We start from the raw sequence: 15585 nt of genomic DNA, 5'->3' as shown, positions 1-15585 counted from the left end.
TTTCCCAGTGAAGTAAAGCTGTTGCCCAGTCATCTACTGTACATGGAGCGGCTCATTAATCAATGTGGCAGCTCTCAGACCAGTGAGAGCGGGCAATTCACATGACTACGTAAGACGCTACCATGTGGGGCAGACCCGCGCTGCCCAATCATAGCGCTGTCGTTGGTATCTGTCCTGGATTGTGGTGCCTGGCGCAAAAGTCGGTCAGATAGGCAGTTGTCCAGAAGAGACCGATATGGGATATATCATATCCAAGGGATGTAGCTCGACCTAGAAGGAGACTAGTTTTGGTAAATTTCTCTTAGCTATTTATGTAAATACCAATTAAATTAACTGTTGCAGCTAAATTAAATTGTCCAGAGCAAATAGTTACTACTTTTATCTAATGCTTGGCCATGCAAATCTGGATGACAAAAGACAGCAGATCTAAAGGTACAGTATGTTGAAAGCCATGGCATCTGTCCAAGTGGTACAGTGGTATGAATACTTCATCAGATGTCAGGGGGCCATGTTTGTTCACTCTAGCTCGATATGAACAACTGTTCACCACACATAGACAAAGCCTTGGGGACAGTTGGTGAGTGAATGAGAGAATTCTGAACAACCGCTGAATGAAGACAAATGTCTGAAGGGAACTTGTGAGCAAACAGTGGCCCCTTGTTGCGTGCTGGGGTCACCCCAGCACACGACAAGGGGCCACTGCTAGTGCTTGTAGCACTTATCCTTTGTGAGATCATCAATAAATGTCTTCTTGCATAATGTCGGTGCAATGGCATTACTGAATTACTTTGTTGATATGGTGCTGAAATGTTCAAACAAGATGCTGAAACAAGTCAGTGAGTCATGTGTGTCATCAAAAGCCCAAGAGGACATTCATTGTAAAATCGTACCACTGTACTATTTGCAAACTGTTAATAAAGTACTCCATGAAAAAAATATTCCTACAGGCAGAGTCAAATTCTATATTTTAATATAAGGTGTATAAGTATCTATTGACGTATGTATGTGTGTGCAGTCTTAATACTGTATGCAAATTGTCAGGTGTGTGTGGTATGTGTTTAAATGTACTGTAGGTGCTAGTGTGTGTGTGTGTGTGTGTGTGTGTGTGTGTGTGTGTGTGTGTGTGTGTGTGTGTGTGTGTGTGTGTGTGTGTGTGTGTGTGTGTGTGTGTGTGTGTGTGTGTGTGTGTGTGTGTGTGTGTGTGTGTGTGTGTGTGTGTGTGTGTGTGTGTGCTTGCGTGTGCTTGCTTGCTTGCAGCAGGCAGACAGGTAAAAGAAAGGCCTATAGTGTCAATCATTCATAACCTGATTACCTGGGGAGAGCTGTATTAAATGTAATAACATGTATGGAATTTAAGCAGGACCCAAATGCAGTGCAGAGTGGGCAAAAATCGGGCTTGTGCTATAACAATCGGGCTTGTGCTAAACATTTTCACATAGGTGGTATGTGAAAATCTTCTTTTTGTATATTTACTTTGTTGTATTATATTGTACATAATTGTAAAATTATAATACACTGCCAAAGGATTTATGTTTTGTTTTTGAGGATTGAACATTTCAAAGTATTATTGTGAAATAGGTGTCAGGATCTTGTGTTTCTGTATATTATTTTGAAATGTGTTTTTGTATTTTATTTTGAAGTTGTGGTCTTATGTTTCCTGCCTTCCCTTGTAGTTGTTCCCTGTCTAGTCTCTCCTGCCTGTGATTATTGTCAATTTGTGTCACCTGTGTCCTGTTTGCCCCAGCTTATCCCCTGTGTTGATTGTTCTAGTTAGTTTCCAAGTGTGTTTATACCTGTCTTTTTCACTTAATGTTTGTACGATTGTCTGTTTCGGTAGCCCTGTTCTGTTAAGTGTTCCTGTTAGTTGTTTTGCTAATCTACCTGTGAGTACCTTTTGCCTTTTTCCCCTTGCGTTAGGGTTAGGCTAGGCCTATACCATTTATATTTTGGCAAAACTATACTTTGTCAACTCTTTACCAGTCTCTGTTTTTGAAGTGCTATCTTTTGTTATCAGTGGAGCAAAGCTGAAGGGCATCTATGTGCAAGTGTGTAAAGGGTCCGTGTACGTTCTGGCAGTAAAGGTGAAGGCCTCATCACTCACACAATAGGCTGCACTAGCGCTCCTGTTTTCGTGTATAGAGGGGCGGGTGTATAGAGGCGCGGAGAGATTGCGCCTGATCCCATTGGTTCACCGATCTGTCCGTCAACCCCGGCCCCGTTAACACAACATTACGAGCGACGCCCACTGCACTCTGGTTGGTTGGGGAAATGAAACACTTCCTATACCGGGTACACCGACGCGCTCCTCCAGGCTTTTATTTTTTAGCAAAACTAAACAATAAAAGCCTGGAGATCGAGGCTACTCACACAATAGATGTAACTCTGTGTGTGTGTGTGTGTGTGTGTGTGTGTGTGTGTGTGTGTGTGTGTGTGTGTGTGTGTGTGTGTGTGTGTGTGTGTGTGTGTGTGGGGGTGCGTGTGTGTGTGTGTGTGTGTGTGCGTGTGTGTGTGTGTGTGTGCGTGTGCTGGACTGCTCAGTATGAAACGTTTCGTGCACACAGTAAGTCAAGGAGTGTCTCAACTGCAATGTTGTCAAATCGGCCTCACTGTGGCGCTCTGTAGTGAGGCTGTAACGCTTTACATTTTGGCCTAAAAATCCTCAACTGTAGATCAACCGCACAATAAAAAAGGGATTCCCCTGGAGTCTTTCGATCCTGATGCCACTTCTGCCTGACTCGGGTGACGAGTATACGCAGCTCACAAAGGGCATTAGTCTGTGCACTAACTGTCTGAACCACCAGTTAATTTCTCTCATTAACCTTTCACTGCCTGTTATCTTCCAGGTGTTCACAGAGGGCATCACAAACCAGCTGATGGGCTGTTATGTGGGCTCCCTGCAGGACCCCGGCTGTGTGTTGGTCCGCGTGTACGGGAAGATGACGGAGCTCTTTGTGGACCGGAACAAGGAGGTGGAGATGTTTCAGGTGTTCCATGCTCATGGCTGTGGCCCCCAGATCTACTGCAGCTTCCAGAATGGCATCTGCTACGAGTTTGTGAGGGGAGCTGTGCTGGATGACGAACTGCTCCGACAGCCCTCCATCTACAGGTCTTTGTCACAGGCTTTGATGTTTTATAAAGGGGTTAAATATTAAGAGCCTCTTTTATTGGGCGTAATATCAGTGTGTCTTTTCATGAAGAAACATCAAGATGATTTATTCTCCACGTAATCTTGCACATACCCCCCCCCAGTGTCTTGCACTAAAATGAAGAAAATTATTATGATAATAATAATGATAATAATATTGATAGTTGTAGTAATAGTTGTTATCATTAGTAGTATTATTATTAGTAGGAAATGATGTACTGAATGTATACATATGTAATGATTAAGAATGTTTTTAGAATTTGCGTGTGTGTGCACATGTGCATACGTGAGAGTGTGGATATCTTCAATTCATATGTCTACGTCCATATAGCAGACTGTTACTTAGGCATTTCAACAGCATCACTGCTGACTCCAGTTCTGACCCGAGCTGTGTTTCATATTGAGCAATGTTGTTTGGTCACGGCTCCTCCTGTTCCATCTATCACTCCTCCCCTGATAACGCCACAGCATCACTATTCTACTCACTGGACACACTAGGATGCAACGCAGACAGCCGGGGCCAAACACCAGGGCCATGATACACATTGATCAAGCCGCTCTGTGTCGTACTCCAGCAGGGAAACCCCAACAAGCTTAATGTCGCCCCTGAGACTTCTCGAGGAACGACTCTCAAGCAGTCAAAAGGTCATGGCTGAAATGGTGTCCATTTGAATGGGTTAACAAGATAAGAGTGCTAAATGGAAAGGGAGTCATGTTTCTTGTCTGATAGTGTTTGTTTTGCAACAGAAGCATGGTACGTTCTCATCTGGGAAAATGTTCTTTCCTGTAGATTGATTGCCACGGAGCTGGGCAGAATACACTCCATCCGGCCTCAAAAAGGTTCGACAGCTGAACCTTTGCTCTGGACCAAAATGTCCCAGTTTCTTATGCTGGTCCAGAACAATGTCAGCAATGGAACAGTGGAGCAAAGGTGAGCAGAAAAGTATAATCCTGTCTAATGGCTTGAATGTATTGCTTAAGCGTTCTCCCATGGGAGTTGACCTTTTCCTGACACAATTAAATCACTCCTTAGAGCTGCCCAGTACTAACCAGTCTTCTACTGTTGGCTACCGGACAGAGCATCCTGCACAGATAATGTTCATCTGACTTGCTCAATGGAGTGTGTTCACATGTCTTGCCTAAATTCCCAGCTGCTTGGAGGATTCAAACCGCCAACCTTCCAGGCTCAAGGCCATCTCTTTAAACTTAGACCATCACTTAATGTTCAGAGTTTATTTGTTTTTGTTTATAACATATTAACATTTGTCTCCACTTCTCCTATACAGCCATCCATTAACCTTCATCACAAGCACACTCCTGTAACCTTTTGTATGAATAACTAAGCCTTTTGAGGTTGAGATCACCCACCTGTCTATCACTTAATATGTGAAAAGGATCAAGGCATAATACAGCTTTCCTTCCCAAACATCTATTTTTCTTCAAGATGCACATTTTTGGGTCCAGTCTTGCATTCACATTGCGGTGTTGCTCTCTGACACAGTCCAGTCACCACTGCCACACCACGCTCTCCGATTGGCCATCTGAAGTGGTGGGGTCTGTGGCAATGACATTGTTATCTCAGACAGAGGGAGTTCACGAGGTGAAAGGTTCAGAGGGTCTCACAGACACTACAAAGAGAAAGAAGCAGAGCCGCTAAGCTTCCTGCAGAGCTCTCCCTTATCAGTCAAACGTTCAGCCTTGTTTACGTTCGCCAGCCCAAGGGGTCGGAAGTCCATGCAGAAAGAGAGCATTGGGTCCGCTTTTGTGCGACTGTGCCTTGTCCATTTGAGTTTTTTTTTTTTTAAGCGAGAGGGCAAGGCAATTAGCGCTTGAGTGGGTCATCCATAATAAAGAGAGGGGGACAGGTTTTTCTTTTTATTAGATAAGATGTCGTTTTAGCTTACAGCATTCCCAGAGACAAAAGCTTCTGAGGGATCTAAGAAAAGAGGCTGTGTCTGATCTCGTTGACAAGACACAGACAGCACACATTTTCTCCATGCGTACACGTGATTCCTATGCTCATGTATTGTTGCACAAATGACAAAATGAGACATCCATTTTCATGTGCTTTATTTTTTTTCTGTGTTTGATAACATTTTACTTTCACTAACAAATAACATTGCTGAAGATAGAATAGACAATATCTTATATTATAAATAAGATATATATCTATATTGATAGATTACTTTCAAGGATTCCATATAAATGGCTACATTTACAGTATGGAATATAATGTAGCCTATGGATTTAGCAAATGAAGCTCCTTAATATAGAACAGTATATACCTTGACAAAGCACGGCCCAATTTGAGAATTGCTATCAACCTATGTTGTACTAGAATAGTTCAACATTCAACCAGCTGGTAAATTAGTTGTCAACTCTTATCGTATCGACCCAGAAAACTGCAGGTTTTCTATTCCATCAAGTAGTTAAACCAACTTCAACTTGGCATCCCTATTTTGTGCATGTCATTATAGGTTTAAAGATCTAAAAGAAAGTATATATTTTGCGTTGATCGGCTATTTTGTTATAAGTTGTATGACCAAGTATCTAGGACTTAAGTTGCTAATAGTGTTCACCCGGGGTCCCAGGTTTAATTAGTCCTCTAATTAGACAGAGAGGGCAAAAACCAGCACAGTCATCCCGGTTCTCAGCAACTAGATGAACCACTGTGTAATGGCCATTATAAATCATTGTACAATCACATCACCTTTTGGTGACCATCGCAGGCGGATGACAATGTGTACTTAACATTTGTCATTACCTACAGTACAGGTCAGTCTTCCGACTCAACACATTCTGTGCATCAAGGAGACCTGCACCACTTTTAATAGTCCAATAGATGGTGCTATGCTGAGACATTTGTATGACTGAGTGAGCAAACAGTCTACTGATCTCCTAGCCTCGGTACCCATCTCCCAACACATGCTGACAGCAGAAGTGAATGTAACATACACCAGTGTGCAGAATAAATACTACACATTGGCAAATTAAGGTCGGTATAGTTTAGCACAAGATAAGATAAGACCACAAGCTTCACCATTAAAAGGCAGCTGTCCATTCTCCCATTTATTGTGGGGGTACACTGTGAAATCCTGAAATCCTGTTAATTTAACCACTTTAAACCTGGCATCTCTATTTTGAGCATGTCAGTATACTGTATGTGAACATTTTCTGAAATCTAAATTTAAATCTAAACGCTGCGATATTGCAGATCTTTTACTTTCACTACCAACAACTTCACATAAATACAATAGGGTGGTTAACTCTGTAATTAACACAAAGGATTTGTGTGTGTGTGTGTGTGTGTGTGTGTGTGTGTGTGTGTGTGTGTGTGTGTGTGTGTGTGTGTGTGTGTGTGTGGGGGTGTGTGTGTGTGTGTGTGTGTGTGTGTGTGTGTGTGTGTGTGTGTGTGTGTGTGTGTGTGTGTGTGTGTGTGTGTGTGTGTGTGTGTGTGTGTGTGCGTGCGTGCGTGCGTGCGTGCGTGCGTGCATGCGCGCGCGTGCACACTCATGTATCAATATTCCTGTGTGGATTGGTGAATAAGCCAATAATCTTTTAAACAGCCATCAGAGACACTTTTGTACTTGGGAATGTGTGAGTGGCTTGAGTGAATGCGATCTTCAGAGGAAATAGAAAGAAAGATAGAAAGGAAGGAGCAAGAGAAGCGGAGAGGGGGGGGGGTGGGGGCAGGAAGAGGCTGCACCTGCAGAGGAGGTCCTCGAGTCACCCGCTGAGCAGAGAGAGAGAGAGAGATGAGGGAGAAAAGCTCCAGCAGCTGTGAGAGCGTAAGAGGTGTTCGAAAAAAAAGAGGAGAAAAAGCGAAGGGCGCACGACCTCCTCCTCTCCGACCCCCCATGGTGTCTCCCATTTGCACTCTGACAAATCACACACAACTGTGTGTGTGTAAGTGTGTGTGTGTGTGTGTGTGTGTGTGTGTGTGTGTGTGAGAGGGGTGCTGGTGCTTGAAAACATATGTAAATAAGGTGCATTTATAATGAACCACCAAAGAGGAGGAAATTCCACAAATCACATTGGTTAAGAAGAGCGAGATGTGACTAGGAAGACATGAGGAAATGAACTCCAGCGCCTTCGATCTGAAAAGGAGAGCGCAAAGAGAGGGAGATAGCGAGATTATATGCACAGTATAGGAGGGGAGAGGAAAATATATTTAGTTTTTCGAGGTAGGAAAAAAAGAGAGATTCCTAGATGCAAATTCAATTATGATTCCCACAATATTCGGCAATGCACTTTAACATTTCAATACTTTTACAATTAATACTGTAACAAATTTAATTTTTACGGAACAAATTTTAATTCTGGTGTACATTTACACATTTCTAGAAATAACACAAAAATAAATAATGTCTGCAAGCGCACATTTACTGTCCATCTAGCCACACACCCGTTCAACCACTGTATATACTCATCAAAAGGTTTACAGAGGATAATAGAAGAAAATATTGGTATTTGGGAATGTGTCTGTGGCAGAGGAGGAAATAGGAAGAATGAGACACAAGAGCCCCTGTATCATCACTGTAAACAAGGTTCTGTGTCTCTGCTTTTATTGTGCGCTCCTGACAGACCTCACTAAATTATGTCGACAAGTGTGTATAATACCACCGTGTCTGTTTGTTCTCCATTGGGTAAATAGGTAGAACAGTGTTTAAATTACCCTCTCGCCTCGCCGTTGCTTTTGAAAAGGAAACATGAAAATTAATTTGGGGGCCGGGAATGCTTGTGCAGCGTTTCTCCCAGGTGCATTTCACTGCTCATGTCCGTGACATTAGGACCTTTTGTGACAGATTGAGTTATCAACAGAGTGAAAACAAGGCATGTAAACTCTTCAGCCAGGCTTGCTACAACTACTTCACTTTGCAAGCAGCTTATTTACTGAAAAGTACAGTGCAGAGTTCATGGCATGAGTTCATCTCAACATATTGGCGACAAAAACTTCTTCCGTCTAGAATAAAATAGACGGAAGAAGCACATCACAAGATGGGACAGGACAGAATAAAACAGAATATTACAGAATAGAAAAGAGCTAAATAGAATATAAGAACAAATACAGTAACATAACAAAATATAATATAATCGAGAGAAATATAATATAACACAACATTCGGTAGAATAAAATAAATAGAGCAAAACATAACAGAATAGAACACAATAGAATACAACATGACAGGAGAGTATAGATTATGCCCCAACAGAATGGAACGAAACGGAATGGAACGGAACAGAATTTCATGGAATACAACTGAACATATAATTTAGAATAGAGTAGACCATGACATAATAGAATAGATTACAGAAAGAAAGAGAGAAAGAAAAAGAAAAATGGATAGACAGACGGACAGACAGAGACATCACAATCAATTCACTCCTCTCTCTGCCTAAACCTTTTCCTACATGAAAATATTTCACATTTATCAGAATTCAATAGAATAGAAGCAAATCATGCAAGATGAGGGGTGGTAATTTTAGAAATGCTAGTAGCATACTGTAGTAGAGTATATCTTGGCTACTCCCACAAAATACAGTATCTGCGTGTATGAAACCCTGTTGCATTAGTGACTGATTAACTCAAATAAGAATCCAAATGCAGACCAAAGGCTGACATCATGGTTGATGTTTTGTTACGTCCTCACAGTCCCGGGCCCCTGCGAGATGTCCCCAGCTTTGAGATGCTGTCCAGTGAGATGGAGTCGCTGAAGACACACCTATCTCAGATTGACTCTCCAACAGTGCTTTGCCACAATGACCTTCTGACCAAAAACATTATTTACAACCACACTGAAGGTGAGAGCGAGCTGTGTGTGTGTGTGTGTGTGTGTGTGTGTGTGTGTGTGTGTGTGTGTGTGTGTGTGTGTGTGTGTGTGTGTGTGTGTGTGTGTGTGTGTGTGTGTGTGTGTGTGTGTGTGTGTGTGTGTGTGTGTGTGTGTGTGTGTGTGGAGAGGGGGCATCCTGTTTGCACAGGGGTAAAGTACTCACACACCAATTTGGACGCAGGGGTTACAGTATAGTGAGTAGACACCTCCATGGTGCCTCTGCCTCGGTTGGACCCTTAGTGAAAACAACCGGCCATATCTGCCCCCGCCCCCCAATTAAAAATCACTAAATCATTAAAAACCGATAGAAAGCAACACGATTTTTTTAAACACTCATCATTTAATTATTATCATTACAAACTAATAAAATAACCCTTGTTGTAAAAAAAAAAAAGTTGTCCTTTAACTGTGAGTATCCATTTTCATTGGCTGGCTCATCTTCAAATCACTGGTGTCTCTGGGTGGACATGTCGGCCACAGAAAGAAGCGGTTTTGGAATTATTATCATTTGCATGAATTGTCGTTATCATTCATCAAAGTCTCTGCTGTGAGACTGCCGTGTCGGACGTACACTGTAGCTCAAACAAATGAAACGGGCAAGATAGCCGAACCTGCTCCTTTTCAATGAATGACTATAAATAATGTTGATCAAAGAAAGAAATAAGAAGCATCCCACAAATGGGCACATTTTTATTATAATATTTCTTATAAAGAATACCTAGGTCCTAGATGTTATTTTCTTATCTATTGTTGAGAAGAAAAGAAGAACCACTAAAAGAAAAAATATTTTTTTAAATCTTTATTATAGGCTGGCCAACTTATTCTCTACAAAAGGCAATTTGGGAGCCTTGGCACATTGTGAAAGATTATTTTTTACAAGGACAACATTCCTCTCAATACAAACGTAATGTCCTTTTGACTCACACCGATTCTGTACTTTCAACAATGACAAAGGGAGCGAAACATCAATTATATGCCTGTGCCGTGGATGTGTGTTCCTTCTGTTGTCCTGGTAACCACTCCTGGGGCAGCAGTAGCTCAAGAGGTAGAGCGTCCACTTGGGAATCGGATGGTTCCCGGTTCGATCCCCCTGGATTAATGTTGAATTGCCCCTGAGCAAGACACTAACCCCTAACTGCTCTCGTGAAGCAGGTTGTTGCCTTGCATGGTTGCCTCCGCCGTTAATGGTTGTATGTAATACACATAGTAAAGCGCTTTGGATAGAGGCACAGCTATTTACCACTTCTACATTTCTTTTTCTCTTTTAGGAATGGTGAAATTTATTGACTATGAGTATGCAGACTACAACTACCAGGCCTTTGATATTGGGAATCATTTCAATGAATTTTGTGGTAGGGTCTCCTCAATTGCTTGAAGTCACTTTGAATAACAGCCTCAGCTAAATTGTGTAAATGTCCTTCATATCTTTGATATAAAGTTGTTTGTAGTGTTATGACCTGTACCTTACTGTATGTGTCATCACTATAAGATAAACTCTGGAATCGTGATTGGCTAACCTTTAGATACATTATTATAAAGAATGTTCTACATTGTTGGACTTATAAGTGTGTGTGTGTGTGTGTGTGTGTGTGTGTGTGTGTGTGTGTGTGTGTGTGTGTGTGTGTGTGTGTGTGTGTGTGTGTGTGTGTGTGTGTGTGTGTGTGTGTGTGTGTGTGTGTGTGTGTGTGTGTGTGTGAGAAAGGTGTAAATGATGTTGACTACACCCTCTACCCTAGCTGTGAACTGCAGAGAGACTGGCTGACAGCCTACCTGGAGAGCTATAAACACAGTACAGGACGAGAGGTCACTGTTACACAGACAGAAGTTACAAGGCTCTACATTCAAGTCTGTAAATTCTCACTGGTAAGGAACTGCTCTTCCTTTAGCAAGAGTGAACTAAAAATGTACAATTAAAGATATAGCCCTACTAGAATAAATAAATGTAAAACTGTAGCCCTACTAGAATAAATACATGTAAAACTGTAGAGCTGTGTAACATTGCAACTTTGAAATCAAATATAGTAGGTACAATACTTATTAAACACTGCCTTTCTCGAATGTGAGGTGCATAGTCAAGGTTTTCTTTAGTTTTAGATCAATCACTTGTTGTATTCTCTGTTTAGGGCCAAATAGCATTCCAATTTTCCCTAGTTATTGTTCTTTTTTTTTCTCCAATGTGTCAGGTAGTTATATTTTGTTTTCTTATAATTTCTATATCATCTTTCTTTCTTTCTTTCTTTCACCCACCCCCCTCTCCATCTCCATCTCCGTCTCTCTCTCCCTCGGTCTGTCTGTCAGTCTGTCTGTCTGTCCTCTCTTGCGCTCTCTCTCTCTCTCTCTCTCTCTCTTCTCTCTTGTCTCTCTCTCTCTCTCTCTCTCTCTCTCTCTCTCTCTCTCTCTCTCTCTCTCTCTCTCTCTCTCTCTCTCTCTCTCTCTCTCTCTCTCTCTTTGTATTTCATTGTAAACCAATTTAAGTGCAGATATTTATTACCAGGGATTCATCAAACAAGACCCGGTCTCTATCTTCATATCTGTCCTACCTCTCTGATTCAGAAAAAAAGTGATTTGTTTGTCAATTAAGCACTTAAAGTCATACTGTGTGTATTTTTCACAGTAACCATAAATGTGTTTTGACAACTTCTCTAAACACTCTTAATCACTATTTTTATTTCTGAGTGTCTACCCCAAACACTTCAAGGTTCAAGGTTCGAGGTTGTACTTTATTGTTACATCTTGTCTACAGGTACATAAGAGTAAAACTTATTTTGGTTTGGCTTCCTTCAGACAATGCAGCAGCATAGATAATAACAACAACAGAATAATGATAGAAATCGTAAAAAGATTTAAAGAAAAGAAAGAGTGCAAAAAAAGAGAATAAAATAGAGCATCATTATGCTCTTGGTATATTGTATACACCAACAGCATTTTTTCCCCCAGTTGCTGCCACCTAACTTTGTGTAAACAACGTCACAGTATATTCTATATACAGCAGATTAGGTAGGTGCAGCTAAAGCATAATAGTGCAAGAATAGGACGAATGGCTGGACGAATAATATTATTATTATTATTATTAATAATCACAATACTGATTATTATTGTGGTGCTATAGAACACTTAGTCTTAGGGTTCTTGTCTGGTGTGGCAAATGTCCCTGAAGTAATTTCTTTTTTTAGGAGTGGTTTAAATGGTTTAAAGATAATAGGATAACAGCAGTGTATGCATTTCAACCATATCCATATGTACACCAACCTCTTAAATGATTGTTTGTGCAGAAGCAATGGCAGGGTGGCAACACTTTAAGCATCACATTTTAGCAATTTTCTTTTCCAGCACCTCAAAGTTCCCCTGCACCTAACCCCAACAAACCCCGCCCTATCTACAGCTGACCTACGGCTGTACGGAGTTTGATGGACCCCGTCTGAGTTGATTAAAAACCGCCGCTTGGAAAAATGAAACACAGCAGCCAAAATTATTTTTCTTACGACCACAATTTTCATTCTTTGGCGGCTCAAGCGGTGCTGGTCTATCGTCTGAAAGGGCTCTCATAACTTGACACAATATGTGGAATTGTCTTCGCAATTTTGGGCTGGTGTGAATGTCTCTTGAAATACGCCAGAAATGATGAGAAAGCATATTACTTTTTTGAAATAACTGACGCCTTAGCCAAAGAAATGGAAAGAAGGGGAAGTAGGAGGAGGAGGGGGTAGTCTGGAATGGAGTAGGAGCAGCGATAACATGATGTTGATTGAAATCAGATTGTCTTTGACAAACTGAGGAGGACCCCTGACTCCTGGGGAAAGTGGGAGAAATCGCTCACTGACACCCGTGGGTAAGCCAAGTTCCCAACCCGACTCATTTATATAAAAGACTGGTGTTGAAATGAAGGACAACATGCTTGTTTATGGAGACAATCATGAGAGAATTATTGCCATCTCCCTGTCTGATTCTAGGGACTATTCATCAAGAAAATGTTAGGCTGAAGGCTGAAGTATTCCCCTCCCAAAAAATGTATTGTTTCTGGCTGTTCCACTGTTGTACTCATTCCAACCCACTTGCTACTTGTGAATGCTCTATTATCTGTCCTCGTCATTGTCCATTGAAATGAATTATTAGTACGACAAACAGAGCGGAGAAGTCACACATGGCTTCCCTGCTTCCAGCTAAAATCCTCACCATTCACTTGTTCAGCAGTCATCATCAAAGCAAACATTCACAGGTTGAATCCACTAAGCAGCAAACGTGCCAATTGACTGCCATGTGTCCTGTTAGTGACTTTTAATGCATAACTGAGCCCCCGAGCCTAGCTTAGTCCTTGTAAATAACCCTTGATAGGAGTTTTAGATAAATGTCTAAAGTGTATTGTAAAGTGTCCCAAGTGATGCAAATGAGCTAAATTTTAAGAATTCCTAACTCATTATCACGCCTTTTGGCTGTTTGTATTGTTTTCATTGCTTCAAGATAACCGGGGAAAGCACCCTGGGCGCTGTAACCAACAGCATCCACTGTGTCTGTGTCGTCTTCTGCGTGTGGCACTGACAAAGACTGGCCACCGGCCAAAGTTCTGATGACTGACTGCTCCCCCTCTCAAGTCTTAATCCCAGGGAGCGCGTGCCAAGGCACAGTGGGGTCTTTACGACTCCGTCTTTTCCTCCGCAGGGATCCTCCAGCGCTCTCTCGATACGGAGGCTAAAGCCTGTAAAACGAATTGGAAAAAGCCTCTGTGATGTCACCCACAGTATACGCAACTCTCATCTCAGTTTTTCTCAATGGCTTCGCTGTCACCGACGGGCTCTGCTTAGTGTTAGGCTAATAGCCGCTTAATGTAGAGGGGTTATTAATCATAATGGAAATGCGCTCAATCTCTCTCTCTCTTCCTCCCAAAGACAGAGATTACTGATGAAAATTTGCCAAGAAAGGGAGGGAGGGGGGAAAAAGTCCAAGGGGGAAAACCACATTCTCCTCTGCCAGTATTTCATTCCGGACCCCTTTATTTGATTATCAAATAAAAATGTGATTATATCACTGGGCCACAGAACAGAGGCTTGCCTGGATCCTATTAGGGTCTTGCTATTAGTGGTCCTATCATGAAGATTTACTGTCGGGGTGGGGAAACAACAGAAATTTATGGAGGCGTGGATGTCTATGGCCTTAAGTGAGCAAAAACCATTAAGGAGGGAACCATTCAATGCAGAGCTTTGTCATTCTGACTGAGCACGTCGCTGAGGCGACATGCAACTGCTTGGGGAGCTGTAAAGAAACCAACACAAAGTGAACCAGCAAAGAAGATGGAGTGGAGTTGATAATGTGTACTGTATAAATGCTGGAAGGAAATCTGTTTTTCACAAAATTCTTTTTCTGGGTGAGGAGGTCTCCGAAATAGCATTCAGATAAACAGCATTTGTGATGCTAAAATTCCACTGGGACCAACGTGAATGAAATTCACAGAACCTGCAGTATTTGGAAATGTCCCCAGCACCGCATAATGGCATGACGATTATGTGATCCATACGATCCTCGAAGAGAATGACACGCTCTTGCAAAATAGGATTTTCAAGTTTACTGAGAATACAGGCATAAACCACATTACTGCTACCAAAAATGTTTCAACGCACAGTCTGCCAGTCAAACAGTCTTGCGCGGTACTGTACCAAGAACTTTACCAAGAACTTTACCATTCATTTAGATAAATTATAGATGCATGTTTCTCAATCTCATGGTTGTTGGGTTCTTTTTTTGATTCACACTTTCTTTGATTGCTGGATCATGGATAGGGGCTTTTAAAGGGGCATTTGAGGACTCAGTGGCAGTTACAGTAAGTTATCACGGACAAAATATCCCAAAATAAAGGTCTAATGTTTTCATATGGGGTTGTAGACATACTGTAAAGGTAAAACTAATAATTATTTTGATGCAATAAATTTAATAATTGTTTTGATAATGTAAACTGCCTGTATAATAATATGTACAGTACATGTCCTATACCACTGGAGTTAATAGTATATTGGTATTATGATCAGAAAATCTTTCTTCAGTCCAGTGAGTATTACAGATATAGATTGAAGATTAAGTATTTCTTCATTCTTCTCTTCTGTCAGGCATCCAACTTCTTCTGGAGTCTTTGGGCAATCCTGCAGGCACGATACTCCTCTATTAATTTCGACTTCCAAAGGTTTGTTTTTCATTTTTCTCATGAAGACCCCAACAAAGTGAGGTGTCTTTGTCATTCACCTGTTGCTACTGAAAGTATTATTTCCTTGTGGTTTCTTAATGGCAGGGATGGACTAATACTCAAAATAGGCCCCGGAGTCAATTATCTTTTATAAAATAAAATACAAATAAAATCTTAAAAATACTTGTCAGCTCTGTCAGTCAGGCTGTACATAGGAGGGGACTTTTACTAAAGGCTGAGGGACCCACATATTTGAGCGTTAACCAAAATTTAAACCTTAAATATAAATCTGTATTTATATTTACTTTTAAGTAAATTGTTGATATGCCTCCTGATCCCAGGGCCCCTTGCAGTCAAACATCCCTGGGTGCTAGCCCGAATGGCCCGGTCTATAAACAGTCCATGCTTAATAGTGCTGAATAATGAGTGTTTTTTTTGTT

At 41.4% G+C, this 15585-nt stretch overlaps 1 protein-coding gene across 1 annotated transcript in view; it reads left to right on the top strand.

The window, feature by feature from the left end:
- The window catches only part of LOC308092158 (ethanolamine kinase 2), a gene marked incomplete at both ends in the record, with an annotated part of 30649 nt that overhangs the window by 2074 nt on the left and 12990 nt on the right, over nucleotides 1-15585 (top strand). The window contains 6 exons of the mRNA XM_080438011.1: nucleotides 2844-3106; nucleotides 3936-4076; nucleotides 8799-8947; nucleotides 10245-10328; nucleotides 10679-10839; nucleotides 15072-15145. Coding sequence (XP_080294137.1) covers nucleotides 2844-3106; nucleotides 3936-4076; nucleotides 8799-8947; nucleotides 10245-10328; nucleotides 10679-10839; nucleotides 15072-15145 — 872 coding nt within the window. The remainder of the gene's footprint in view (nucleotides 1-2843; nucleotides 3107-3935; nucleotides 4077-8798; nucleotides 8948-10244; nucleotides 10329-10678; nucleotides 10840-15071; nucleotides 15146-15585) is intronic.

This window comes from Gymnoscopelus braueri (assembly GCF_963280865.1).
Source record: "Gymnoscopelus braueri genome assembly, chromosome: 9".
Classification (NCBI taxonomy): domain Eukaryota; kingdom Metazoa; phylum Chordata; class Actinopteri; order Myctophiformes; family Myctophidae; genus Gymnoscopelus; species Gymnoscopelus braueri.
The sequence above is the reverse complement of the archived record's forward strand: the minus strand, read 5'-3'. Positions and strand labels throughout refer to the sequence as shown.